Source organism: Notolepis coatsorum, assembly GCF_963971535.1.
Source record: "Notolepis coatsorum genome assembly, chromosome: 2".
Taxonomy (NCBI): Eukaryota; Metazoa; Chordata; class Actinopteri; order Aulopiformes; family Paralepididae; genus Notolepis; species Notolepis coatsorum.
Window position 1 is genome coordinate 41,370,803 of NC_140166.1, and position 14,689 is coordinate 41,385,491.

Sequence of the window (14,689 nt, forward strand, 5' to 3'; positions counted from 1 at the left end):
CACACACACATAGACACCAATAGCTATTAGCTACACGCATACACGCTCGTGCACACAGCCAGGCACCGTCACCCCCCCCCCCCCCCCCCACCCCCCCGCTTGCCGTGCTTCGTAGCACAAACTCAACGGGGCCCTTGGCTGCAGACGTACACTGACGCTGCCAATTGGGCTGCAGGCTTGATTAGCTATTAGCTGCAGCGCGGAGACAGCCGATGCAGAGAGAGAGAGAGAGAGAGAGAGAGAGAGAGAGAGAGAGAGAGAGAGAGAGAGAGAGAGAGAGAGGGGAGAGAGAGAGAGAGAGAGAGAGAGAGAAAGGCTGTCGAGGGCGGCTTTCAGAAAGCCTGGTGACGGGATTGTGGGATTAACCGATGCCCCAGACGCAGCGAGAGACAAGCGCGATGATACGCCTGCTGCATGGTGTGTGTGTGCGTGTGCGTGTGCGTGTGTGTGTGTGTGTGTGTGTGTGTGTGTGTGTGTGTGTCAACTGTCGGTATATACAGGGTCAGCCTCTCGTATTATCCATGAAGGTCTCTGAGAGCAAGAGACAGGGCGGGGGCGGTGCATCTCAGCACACACACACACACACACGCACACACGCACGCACGCACACACACACGCACAGACACACACACACACACACGCACGCGCACACACACACGCACAGACACACACACACACACACACACACACACACACACACACACACACCAAGGTCACCCCACCAGCTGTGTCTCAACAGCCTTTCAAAGCGGGGATGTAACCTTGATTGCAGTACCCAATATGGAAATAGAACACAATCTCATGCTCCTCCTCCTCCTCCTCCTCCTCTCTCTTTCCCCCTCCTCCCTGTCTGCCTCCTCCTCCTCCTCCTCCCTGTCTGCCTCCTCCTCCCCCTCCTCCCTGTCTGCCTCCTCCTCCTCCTCCCCTGTTTTCCTCCTCCTCCTCCTCCCCTCCTCCCTGTCTGCCTCCTCCTCCTCCTCCCCTGTTTTCCTCCTCCTCCCCCTCCTCCCTGTCTGCCTCCTCCTCCTCCCCTGTTTTCCTCCTCCTCCTCCTCCCCTGTTTTCCTCCTCCTCCTCCTCCTCTCACCTCCTCCTCCTCCCTGTCTGCCTCCTCCTCGCCCTCCTCCCTGTCTGCCTCCTCCTCCTCCTCTGTTTTCCTCCTCCTCCTCTCTCCTCCCTGTCTGCCTCCTCCTCCTCCCTGTCTGCCTCCTCCTCCTCCTCCTCTCTGTCTGCCTCCTCCTCCTCCCCTGTTTTCCTCCTCCTCCTCCTCCTCCTCCCCTGTTTTCCTCCTCCTCCTCCTCCTCCTCCTCCTCTCTCCTCCTCCTCCTCCTCCCTGTCTGCCTCCTCCTCCTCCCCTGTTTTCCTCCTCCTCCTCCTCCTCCTCCTCCTCCTCCCCTGTCCTCCTGTAGCGGAGGGCTGGCTCCAGAGGGTGGTGCTGATTGGCTCAGAGGCCCATGTGATCGAGGAGATCCAGCTGTTCGAGACACCGCAGCCGGTGGACAGTCTCACCATCTCTCACAGCAAGGTAAGAGGACCCCCTGTTAACCCTTTCACTGCCACACTACAGAAGGATAACCCTTTCACTGCCACACTACAGAAGGATAACCCTTTACTATCACACTACAGAAGGATAACCCTTTACTATCACACTACCGACGGTAACCATCGGTAGTGTGATAGTAAAGGGTTAACCTTATGTAGTGTGGCAGTGAAAGGGTTAAGGCGAGACAGTGCCCCAGAAATCGCCTTTTTGCTTCTTTTTTTTCTCGACGATATTGAGATTTTGTTATATTTTGCTTCCTTTAACATATCTTGTTTCAAACTAGTGGCAATACAATATCAAAAACACACATTTAGTTGTTTATTTTACTTCATTTTGTCTGATTGTGTCCATAGAGCACAATTACAATACAAAACTTTGAGGTTGTTTTCTCAAAAACAAGTTTTTATGCATTTTACTTGGAACAGTCTTGGAACTCCATTTCCCTAGTAGCTACCTACACACACCAATCTTTCCACATTTATTCCTACCCATATCCTGCTTCTAATTACAAAAGGGTTTGTTGATATCATTCATAGCCAGGTTTATAGTACATTTTATATTTATATTCTATATTTATATATATTTTTATGACAGTAGACAGTATTTCCTGATGTATGGGCTGATAAGATAGTGGGCTGATAAGATAGTAATAATAATAGCCACAATCCTTTTGTTGAATGTATCAACAAAATGAACCAAATGAAACCAAGTTTTTGAATCTGGCATTATCCATGTTGGTGATGCGAGACTTGGCGATACATGCAAATGTGTGCATATTTAATGAGGAAGTGCCGCATTTGCATATATAAACATACAATTCTGAAACCTTGCAATACATTTTTTCTTCGTTTTTATGTACATAACAAACTGGGAAAGTTTTATAGTGATATCTAAAAAATAAAAAAAATGCCTATTAGGGGGTACTGTCTCACCTTAAAGGTTGCTCTGCCGTTGCATCATTAGCTCGTTGGTATGCTACGATCATTAGCTCGTTGTTGGAAACTGTGGAAATTTGTCTTCTTTTCTCTTTTTAATGCCCACCAAATTCCAACCACTTAGAATCACAAACCCGCTGAGAATACTCCGGCGGGCTGCACAGCGCCACTCATGTATAGCGCTCAGCGAGAGGTGCTTTCATCTGCATTGCCCTCTACTGCGAAGATCAAGTGCAGCCATAATATGAGTCCAAAACCCCCGTCCACAATAAGTAATTACAATCCCTCAACCCAGTGGGAACTGAACCCCTGCTCTGTTGTTTTCCCGATCCCCATGCCCTGCTGAATGAGCCCCTCTGCTGGAGCTCGCTGCCCCCATCACCCCCCCCCCCCCCCCCCCCCTCCGCCCCATAGCTCCACTGGCATGTTTTGTTACAGCCACTGTGTTGACTGGGCAGCCCTAGTAGCCCAGTGCCTGATTCTTATCTCATTAAAGCTGGCTTAGCCGGCCCCCCCGACAACTAGCCATTTCGTAACCGGCTTTAGGGAAAGAGCGCGTAACCCAGAATGGATGGGGAGGGGTAAACCAAAATGTTATTGTAATTGAGAGTGATTATCCCATTATCTCCGCTAACCCCTCACTGGCTCATTCTCTCTCTGTTTATCACTCTTTTTCATCTCTCCCTCTCTCTCTGGCCTTTCTCTGGGTGGATGGATTGCTGGCTGTCTCTCTCTCTCTCTCTCTCTCTCTCTCTCTCTCTCTCTCTCTCTCTCTCTCGCTGTCTCTCTCTCTGTAGAAGTACTTGTACATAGGCTCTCGTTCCGAGGTGCTCCAGCTTCCGTTGGCTAACTGCAGCCGCTATCAGTCTCAGCCAGACTGCCTACTGGCCCGGGACCCCTACTGCGCTTGGGACAGCGAGGGCCGCGCCTGCGTCCGCATCGACCTCCACCGCGGGTGAGAGAGCACAGCAGACACTCTCTGTCTCTCTCTCGCTCTCTCTCTCTCTCTCTCTCCCTCACCCCTCTGTCCTTGTTCTCAGTGGGCTGGTGAAGCCTGCAGTAGCAGAACTGTAGAGGACATTATTAAGTCTCCACTCTGTTGTTCCCACAGGTCCACCTCCTCGCTGTCACAGGATCTGATGCTGGAGAGGTTCAGTAGAGGAAAAGCCAAGTTTGACAAGCCTGTCTCCATCCCTAGCCCCGGTGAGTAGGGAAACCCCACCGTTAGCGGCCCCTTGTGGTCACAGACTGCCGCTGCAGGGCTAGTCAGCAGTAAATAGTAGAATAAAATGGATACATTTGAATTAATTAATGAATAAATTGAATGAAATGGACTGGTAGTACTGAATGTGAATGATGATAATATAGTTGACATCCTTTCTCATATTCTCCCTTCCATCCATCTGTCCCTCCCCTCCTCTCGTCTCCCACTCTCTCTCCTCCCCTCCCCTCCGCAGAGCACTCTCGTCTTCGCAATGTGACGGTCGTGGTGGGATCGGACATGGTGCTACCCTGCCAGCTGGTATCCAACCTCGCCCAGCCCTCCTGGGTCCTCAACGACCGTGAGCTCCATCTAGGTGACCACGAGGCCGGGGGCGCACGCTTCGACCGGGCCCTCAAAGCCCTGGTGGTCCCGGAGGCGAGCCCGATGCAACAAGGCCGTTACATCTGCTACTCGGAAGAGCAGGGCGTCAAGTTCCAAACCGAGAGGTACCAGGTGGCGGTGGTGGCCAGCGCCCCGGTCTTCATGGAGGCCCGCGCCCCGGACGGAAGCATGGGCCTCTTCTGGGTCCTGGTCATCACCCTGGGGTGCGCCTGCCTGCTCCTCCTGGTGGCGGCCCTCTACCTACGCAGGAGGCTGAAGCTGGCGCTCGGCAAGGGGGCGGACATGAAGCCCCTGGAGAGCACTCTGGTCTACCCCATCACCCTGCCCAAAGAGCCGCCCACCTTCGTGCCGAGCAAGATGCCGAGCGACGAGGACCGCTTCTGGGAGACGGGCGCCAACTACTACTACTCGGACGGCTCGCTGAAGATCGTTCCCGGCCACGCCCTGGGCCCCAGCAGCGTGAGCAGCACGGCGTCTCCCAGCACCATCCCGGGCCAGCCCATCCACTCCCCGAGCCGCCTCAGCCTCACCAACATTCGAGGCGTCTCCGGTAGCAACGGCTACATGCGCCTGAACCTGAGTGCGGCTCCGGGGGAGGAGAGGGCTAGCGGGGCCGGTGCTGGGGGTGGCGGGCTGGGGGCGCTGGTGGGCGGCGGGGGCGGGAACGACTACTCCAGCCCCTTCAAGGAGGAGCTGAGACGCACGCTGCAGCAGAGGAGCGTGCTGCCCGACGCCAACCCGGAGGAGTCGTCCGTCTAGGGGGGCCGCTCCTCCTCCTCCTCGTCCTCCTCGTCCCACGAGGTGGATTAAAGAAGCAACTAACCTACCTCCCTTCCTTTTAAGAGGGCGCGATTCTCTCTCTCTTTCAGTGGCGCTCTCTCGACTCGACCACGTCTCTGCCAATGCCTGTTTGGCTCACTCTGTGACTCTAGACGTTTATAGCACACACAGCATGTTACACACACACACACACACACACACACACACACACACACACACACACACCGCCCGCTCTCTTGACTCCCGCTCTTGTAATTATTGTCCCGGCCACCACGCGGTCATGGTTTTATCTTCTTTCTGCTTTCACTGTGCAATCTCCAGTTATGTAAATTGTGTATTTAAAAAGGCATACTGAACGCAGAGGAGAATACCTCAAGCATGGAAGTCGAAAAAAAAGAACGGGGTTTGTTTTCTGAAGGCCAAATGTTGAGTGGACCAAGTGAACGTGACAAGATTTTCTTTGCCTTTTGTGCTGAAACCAATACACTACGAGTGACGAGGCCCGGCTGACTTGAAAATATGAAACTGGCTTGCCTTTCTTCAGATCCATTGAGACTTTTGAGCTTTCTGCACTTATGACAGGGAGAGTGGAACTCCCCCCTTTTTGTATTCGTGAGCCAAGAGCGTGAGAGAGGTGACAAAAAAGACTAATTAATCTCGAAGCAAGACGACAATCATGTCCTCATCTCAGGAGATTTGCCTGGGAAAGAAAAGGACGGGATGAGAAGAAAGAAAAAAAGAAAGAGAGAGAGTGAGGGAGGGAGAGAAAGAGAGAGAGAGAGAGAAAATGAAGTGAACTTGGAGTGAAAGACGGACACTGGAGGGTTTTGTGTGAAGGACAAACTCTCCAGACTTTTCTCCGCTCGATTTGTATTTTTTTCACGTCGTCGACCCGCCGCCACGTGCATTCGTTGTGAGGGTTTGAATTAAGACATTTGTATTTGTTATTTTTTTCTGTGTCTTACGGACTACGGCAGTGTTCAAGCGGTGACCCGTGCCTTTGTGGCGCCCCTCTGTGAAAGATGAATGTGTTGGCGAGCACTTACATTCCTCGCTTTTCCCCACACAGCAACCTTCAAACACACCTAGACATACTACACTACAAGTGCACTCCAGACTATATTATTTATTACAGTCACGGTGCATACAATTCTTTTTTTTTTTTTACTGCTTTGGTTCAATCCATTTAGACATGTACTCCTCCTCTCCACTAAAACTGTTATTAGTATTCAACTCTCACAAGCAGACAACACACTTCATTGCGAATTGAAGCTGACACGAAGGCATTAGGCGTAGAGAATGTAGGTGTAACCCTCGCCGTTGCGACCGCTGTGGATGTCACAATAAGTGCATTATATTTTATGTGTTTGGTGAGAGGGTGGTAGCTTGCACTGCCGAGATGGAGCCCAACCCCACTCCCACCCCCCCCCCCCCCCCCCCCCCCCCGGTTATCCTGAATGCCAACCGATCCCTGTGATGTGTCTCTGAGGGGGGGCGGAGCTGCAGCATCATCAGGACATGCCCCCTTGTTCCCCAAATCCCCTCCCGACCTACCGATTCCCAGAGACTGGCCTGGGGCTACTGTGGACAGAGGAACGGATGAGCACTGTAACACACACACACACACACAGTAAACGCACACGCACCACACAGTAAACACACACGCTGCCTGCGTTGATGGAGGAACGAGCGGACAGGCTGGTGGACGACCATCTTCTTGACAAACCGACGGCTGCAGTCAGGAAGCAGCAGGGAACCCAGTCAGAGGTACAGAATAATTTGCCACTGATAAAATCTTTTTATTTATATACGTATATATATATATCTGTTTATTGATTTTTTTTTCAGTGCAACCAACATTTACAAATGATATGTGCTTGAAGGTTTTCCATTAGAAACACAAAACGGAATACAAAGGACAACAGACATCAAAACAGAGTGACAAACAAACAGTTTCAGAAAGAAATTATAATAATAGTAATACAAAATTATAATAATAATCATTTAAAAATAAGGAGATAGATTTAAAAAGGTGGAGTACAGCGATGCATAGGTCAACCAACTCTGGTGTTGATTTGAGATGTCGTGCTCATACCAAATCTATTGCATTGACAGGTGCATCAAGGGAGAACGTTTGAAGGGGAGGGAGGAGTGAATACTACCACGGATATCGTGTGGGTAGATATCAGTCTGGGACTACGGGGAGGTGGATCCTCAACATAGGAAAATAATTTCATTTCACACAGATGATTTAACCAAGTGATTGACAAATGTACCTATCTCAAAGCCCTCAGACAATGGCAAGCAACCGTTGTGATTGGAGGATCGGGAAAGATGGGAAGAGATAGCTCGAAGAGATCTGTTCATACCACATGGAGAATATGGGCAGTTTCTCTCAAATTCAACTCTCGAAAAGAAACGTAATTAAGTGCATATTGCACAAGTTGAAGATTTTTGACGCTCGAGTTAGGTAGGCGTGGGGAAAAAGCACATTACAGTAGTCTAGATGTGATGAGACAAATGCGTGAATTAGGGTTTCAGCGTCTGCCAAAGTAAAAATAGGGCGAATCTTTGCGATATTACGGAGATGGAAGAAGGACATTTTTGTGAACTTTTTATTATGTGCATTAAATGAGAGGGAGGAATAAAAAATTACTCCAAGGTTTTTTATGGTGGAGCTCCTGAGAGACACGACAAGTATCAAATTTGTGGGAAATGTCCTCAAACAGGCCTCTCTGATTTGGGGGGCATCACATGTTCACAATATCCTTTGATCTTTAATAAGCTCTAGATTTAAAGAGGCCCTTCTCCACAATTGCACTCATTTGCAAGGAGACAATAAAGTGGGAAACACAATTTTATGATTTACTTACTTCATTACTTACCTTTCTCTTTTTCTTTACTTTATTCAGCATTTTTGGAGATTATAAAAAACACACACAGAGTACAAAGACAATCAGAAAACAAAAGAAAACACATATAAGTATTATAAAATAAAGATTGACGATGTTGAATGTAGTAACAGAAGAGACATTCATAATATCAAGCCGGAATACAGTACAATCACTGAAAGGGACTTTATACAATCATATGTCTAGGAAAGGGACTTTATCTTCAATAAAGTCTATAAAGGGACTCCAGGTCAAAGCAACGTTTTTGCAGGCTTTACACACTTTATATCCTAGCTTTTCTAAAGGAAGAGAATATAGGACCTCCCTTAACCACTGTAGGAACGATGCAGCTTTATTTGACTTCCAATTAAAAAGAACACGTCTGTGGGCTAGCAGGGAAGCAAACGCTATAGGGCATTCACTTGTTGGGATGTGACCTCACAGTTTGGGGGGGGAGGGGGTATATCAGAAATGGCTTTGTGGAAATCAGGGGTTATGCTTTGTCCACAGATATGGGAAAATACATCAAATATTTGCCCGCAGTAGCTGTCCCATTGAAGCTGGGCTATACAGTATAGTCCAGACAGCCAGGGTTATCGATGGAAAAGATCCCGGCTAGCCTGTCCCCCAAATAATGAAGACGGTGCAGTACCTTAAGTTGAATCGGGCCGCGTCTTGTACACAGTGAGGAGGAGTGTGTACGTGTTATACTATCCTGCCACACATCCTCAGAAAGCTCCACACCCAGATCCCTTTCCCACGCAGCTTTTGTTTTGTTCCAGGATATCTGTTTTATGTCCTGTATGACTGTATCAGATTGGAAAGCACAGAGACACACTTCCTCTCATAGGGGTCTAAATGATTCTTGGGTGGTAAATGGAGAAATACAAGAAAATACTTTCCTGGCAGCGTTACGGATCTGAAAGCACCTAAATAAAATGGGTATATTATGGTGTTTTAATGTAACATCTGTGAAAGGATCGCAGAAATACCCCAGTCCCATTTCTATACCAATGTTGAAATGCATTGTCCTGCACAGATGCTATAGAAGAAAACCCTAAACTGAAACTAAAGCTAAACTGTAACCATATCCTAACTGAGGATTTGGGGGCTTGAATAAGAGTTCCATGTAAACCCAGTCGGGTCCCCTCGTGTTCTCATACGTGTATGTCCATTGTAAGAGCTTTACCATTTTATCATTTACTTGATGGCAGCTCTGAATTGGCCCCACCCTCTTTACGTGATCCTCCAATCACAACTGTTGACATCACTAACCTGTCCCTCTTCCTCCTCCTGTGCTTTTGTCCAACAGGGGTGTCTTTCTGTCTGCCCGGGACCAGAGGCCCACACACAAAGAGGGCGTGGTGTCCCAGTGTGTAGAGACAGCTGAAGGGGATGTAGAATAGAGAGGTCGAAGGTCGAAGAGGTACTAACCCAGCCATCAGCACTCCATCCTCGTGTCGCACGACGCTCTGCAAGTGGACCGTTTGTGCATCTTCGACGCGGTCATCACTGTAGAAGTGCATCACGTCTTCCACGTTTGCAGACACTGACGTTCTCGAACACTAACGTTCTCTTTGAGAAGAATATGTGAGATTTTTTTTTGGTTCAACCGTTGTAAAGGACTTTCATGGCCGACATCTTAATTAACGTGTTTCATTTTGCTGTGCCTCTTCACCTTTTCGGATAAGCCAAAGTAGACTGCAGTTGCTTTTTTTTCTCTTCTAAGATATTTTTTATTTAATTTTATTTGATTACAGTTCGATATTTAAGTCTCAACAGTCCGTCCACTTGGCAGAACTGAGCTGACGTCTGCAACTTTTCTGCATATTTTAACTTCAGCTTAATTTCCCCTCGAGAGCATCAAAGAGAAAAAGAAAAAAAAGCTTGAGGCTGGTGGACTTCCTGTTTACATGTCAGTAGCAATCTACTGGAGCCTATCCCTGATTCATAGCATTATGAAAGGCTGCATAAATTACCAAAACATTGAACTTCAGACAACCAAGCAGCCTCCATAAAACCAAATAAGTGCCCCATGATTCAAAGCAGAGCAGAGATTGAGTGTGTTTTATTACTGTTTTACTGCCCCTCAAAGCTCGCCAGAGCCAACATTATAAAAACCCTGCATCCGTTTAGATTGGTACTGTTACGATACGTCTTAAGATATTTTCTTTTTACGATTATGCCTTTTCTTTCTTTCTTTCGATGTTACATCTTAAAGAAAGACAGGAGAAAAAAAAACATTCCCAAAGGGATACAGGTCTCAAGCTTAAAAAAATATCTGCATGTGTGATTAACTGTATGCATTAATTGCACGGTTATTACACAAATGTTGCTCATAGCAATCTCTCTCCCAAAATCCTTTTAAGTTCTGCTGTTTAATTTGTATTATTCTATTATCACCCTCCGTGTTTTTGCTCGTCTGTTTTTGATCTTTTGAGTCTGTTTTTAAAGGATGTTAAGTAACTTATTTCGCTTGTACAAACATGTTGATATTTATTATCATTGTACATATGTCCTTATTTTTTATATGTGTATATATTCATGAATAAAAGTAGAGATCTACTCAGACTGTGTGAGTGCGTTTGCTTGAGCATGTACCAGATATTAATAATCAAAGAGATAAAACATGAAGAAATATAATAGATATGAGTATGGTTTGTACCCACATCAAATCAAATTTATTTGTAAGGCCCGACAACACACGTTAATGTCCCCATGGGCCGGACACGTCTTCTTTAAACAAGTCAAGAAGAAACCACAATAAGTCAAGAACAAAACAAGAACACCATAAGGTCCAAAAATTTTTAAATAAATGCAAAATTAATGTGACATTATTCTAAGTAGAGGCATGTACATGTGTCATGAAACATTAATTAAAGGAACAAAAATGTATTTGCTATTTAGATTTATTATGCCCATAATCTCATACACATCCCCAAACTATAAACTGTCTTGTACAGATTAATTTGGTTTGGGTTGTATGGGGTTAAATAGTGTGTGATGTCATCATCCCTTTTTAGAAACAGGTTGAAGTTGAAACCTGCAGGACATTTCTCGCACCTCCGCCGGTAGCTACCAGCTGCAGGGATTCCACCTTCACAGATGTTTCACCCCTTTAATCCCAGGAAGTAATCCAGCTCAGTGCTATATGTATATTATTTTCCAACATATTTCATATATATATTAGTGGCTCGGGAGGTAGAGCAGTCGTCTGGCAATCCGGAGGTTCCCGGTTCGATTTCCGCTCCTCCCGGGCGGCGTGTCGATGTGTCCTTGAGCAAGACACTTAACCCCTAATTGCTCCCGATGAGCAGGTTGGCACCTTGCATGGTTGCCTCCGCCGTCGGTGTGTGAATGTGTGAGTGAGTGGGTAAAATGTGAGTAACAATTTGAAAAGCGCTTTGGATAAAAGCACTATATAAAAAAGCAGCCATTTACCATATATATATAGAATAATAAATACAGGGGATAATATATATATATGTATATTTCCCCTGTATTTATTACTTCCTGGAATAACATACATCATAATGACATCACAATCTTAACAAAACTCTCAAACCAAATGAATTTGCACGAGACGGTTTATAGTTTTGGGATACGTGTGAGATTATGAGCATAATTAATAAGCATACATTCTTTTTGGTGGCGTGTTACTTTAAGTTTTTCCCCTTTCCATATTGCAACATTGCAGCTCAAAAGCAAAATGCCCTACATAGGCACATCTTGATACATACATAAACATCACGTGTGGGTGTTGTAGGCATACGATACCATACTGTCTGGAACTCTTCCTTCCGTCAGGCCGCCTCTGACTCGCATGCATGGTGTCTGGTGTCACCATGAGGCCACGTGCTTCATGCTGCGTAGGCAGCGCCAGCTTGAGTCGGTGTTGCATCTCGGTGTACTCAGCTGGGCCACAGATACTCAGCTACTCGTGCCCTTGCTCGTCACAGAGAGAGGAGGACGTCTGTGTGTGTGTGTGTGTGTGTGTGTGTGTGTGTGTGTGTGTGCGGTGTGTGTGTGTGCGGTGTGTGTGTGTGCACACAAATCACTCTTTGGCGTGGAACATGGAAGAAAGAGAAACAGGAAAGGGTTTTATCTTGAGGTGCACAGGAGGATAAAAACTGAGAGAAACGGAGAGCAAGAAGGAAGGAAGCACAACCAATGTGATGTCTCTCCTCCGCCTCTGTGGTTGAAACCCCATCCTTGTTAGGCATTTCAAACACTCTGTATCGGCCGGTAAAGCCTCCTACTGGGCAGGTGAACACGCTTTGTGGGCCGATACTAAGCAACCTGTCTGGCGGACAGATTGGGGAGTTTGAACGTAATGATCAAGTCAGCTGTGAACAGAAAGGAGATGCAGTGGAGCTCCAGCTGTGTTTGTTTATATGAGTACTGACAGCAGACGGATCTCTGTAACAGAAGAGGGAGCGATTTATACACTTGCTGTCCTTTAACCCTTTCACTACCACACTACGTTAGGTTAACCTTTCACTACCACACTACAGTGTAGTGTGGTAGTGAGTGTAGTGTGGTAGTGAAAGGGTCAACCATCTGTAGTGTGGTAGTGAAAGGGTTAACCGTCTGTAGTGTGGTAGTGAAAGGGTTAACCTTCTGTAGGGTGGTAGTGAAAGGGTTAACCGTCTGTAGTGTGGTAGTGAAAGGGTTAACCGTCTGTAGTGTGGTAGTGAAAGGGTTAACCGTCTGTAGTGTGGTAGTGAAAGGGTTCAACTGTAGTGTGGTAGTGAAAGGGTTAACCTTCTGTAGTGTGGTAGTGAAAGGGTTAACCTTCTGTAGTGTGGTTGTGAAAGGGTTAACCCTTTGCCATGTGGTAGTGAAAGGGTTAACCGCATCGCAGTGAAAGGGTTAACCCTTTGGTAGTGTGGTAGTTAAAGGGATTTATTCATTTTCATTACACATCACTAACATGCATCTGGGGGAAGCCTGCCCACTGAATTAACCCACTAGTGTCAATAATTGTATTTAATACTATCAGGAGGACAGGGTTCTATTGGATCTGTTTATCTATCTGGTCTTTGAAGGTAAGGCTAAATAGAGAAACAATGATTTGATTTATCTTTGCAGGTGGGAATAGCGGGGTGCTGAGCATGTTGAGAGAGCCTACTCCAGGTGTGTTGGTGCCCAGCTGTAATATGTAACACGACATGTCAGTGTAGCAGCCAAGGACTTTGCATCAGTCTTCTTCTTTTTGGTTTTTATTTGGAGGTTGCCATCCAAATTGTTAGGCTACATTGCCACTAACTACTGGATTAAAGGGGAACTATTTAACTATTTCTTTCACTATTTGGGCAATTTTACACTATTCCTGTGAGTCTATGGGACACATCTGTAAGGTTTGTTTTTTCAATAAAATTCATTGTTTTGTATTTTTCTGTCTTTTTTCTGCCTGATTTCAATGCAATCTGATCCTAGATCCTTTGTGTATAATTCCAGTAGGTGGCAGCAATGTACTAAACTGTTTGCCAATTAACCGCCATAGAATCACAAGAAGCATAGTTTGTGACAGTTCAGAGATTGTTCAGCTGTTATATGTTTGCATGTGAAACAGTTGTTCTCTCTTTACTTTATATGTTCCACATGCAAACATATAACAGCTGAACAATCTCTGAACTGTCACAAACTATGCTTCTTGTGATTCTATGGGAATTTCTTCTTTTAATTTTACATCTTTGTTTGTTTGTTGGTGCAAGCATGTGTTCTATATATATCTATGGGTGCAAGAACCATCAAACGGAAACCCACCTACCCAACCTCCTCCAATGTACAGTTTCTTCGTCAAAATGTATATACTCTCTTTTTGTATCACAAACAGTACTGTATTTGTAAATCTGGTATGCCATAAATGTATAGATGATCATGTAGCAGTACTGTCTATCTGTATGTCATGTTGTATCTTGTATGTCATATATGTTATGATTAATTGAAAATGGGGGACCCTGATGTAAACAAGACGAAAGTCTTTCTCTGATCTGCATCCCTTAACAATTGTGTGTATTGAGCTGTACTGTATTGTACCCATTCTGCAATCTGGTAATAACATTTCCAATCAATCAAACAGCGTCTCTACCACCTGAGACAGTTAAGGAAGTTCAGAGTATCGGGGAAGATACTCCAGTCCTTCTACTCAGGAGCTGTAGAGAGCATCCTGACCGGAAACATCACTGCCTGGTATGGAAACAGCACGGCACAGGACAAGAAGGCCCTACAGAAAGTGGTGCGCTCAGCCGAGCGTACCACGGGTATGGCACTACCCCCCCTGCAGGTTCTATACAACAAGAGGTGCAAATCCAGAGCCTGCAGGATAATGAAAGACCCTCACCACCCCAATAACAGCCTGTTTCAGCTGCTGAGGTCAGGCAGACGCCTGCAAATCTCAGCTACTAGGACAGAGCGGTTTAGGCTCAGCTTCTTCCCCCAGGCCATCAGAGCCATGAACAATGTACATTGAGTGCTCAGAACATTGAACTGTCCACACACAAGCACACATGAACACACACACGACACGCACACTGTGCACGCTCACACACGAGCAGCCACTTAACACTTTAACATGAGCGGGCACACACTCATGTCGCACACACGCACACTTATGGCCAAAGGAAAGGTCACTTTAAATTAGAATAACAGGAACAGTGTATTGCACTACCAAAGCTAACTAGCATGTCACACATGCGCTGTAAATAACTATGTACAGATATCGAGATGTCACTCCATGTTACCTGCTATCTGTTACTGCACAATGTTGTTTCTTCTTTTGATTCTATTATATGTACCACTGTATTGCACATCGTTGCGGGCAAGACCACCCGCATTTCATTGTATACCTGTATGCCGTGACAATTAAAACTCTTGACTTGACTTGACTTGAAAACCACATTTTATCTACCGACTTGTTATTGAGCGGTGGG

At 46.3% G+C, this 14,689-nt stretch overlaps 1 protein-coding gene across 1 annotated transcript in view; it reads left to right on the plus strand.

Moving 5' to 3' along the window:
• Positions 1-10,319, plus strand: part of sema4c (sema domain, immunoglobulin domain (Ig), transmembrane domain (TM) and short cytoplasmic domain, (semaphorin) 4C) — a gene marked incomplete at its 5' end in the record, with an annotated part of 74,691 nt that extends 64,372 nt beyond the window's left edge. Inside the window, 5 exons of the mRNA XM_084308121.1 lie at positions 1,409-1,524; positions 3,275-3,432; positions 3,589-3,680; positions 3,935-6,630; positions 9,067-10,319. Of these exons, the coding sequence (XP_084164247.1) occupies positions 1,409-1,524; positions 3,275-3,432; positions 3,589-3,680; positions 3,935-4,842 (1,274 nt within the window). The 3' untranslated portion in view covers positions 4,843-6,630; positions 9,067-10,319. The remainder of the gene's footprint in view (positions 1-1,408; positions 1,525-3,274; positions 3,433-3,588; positions 3,681-3,934; positions 6,631-9,066) is intronic.
• Positions 10,320-14,689: the final 4,370 nt, after the last annotated feature.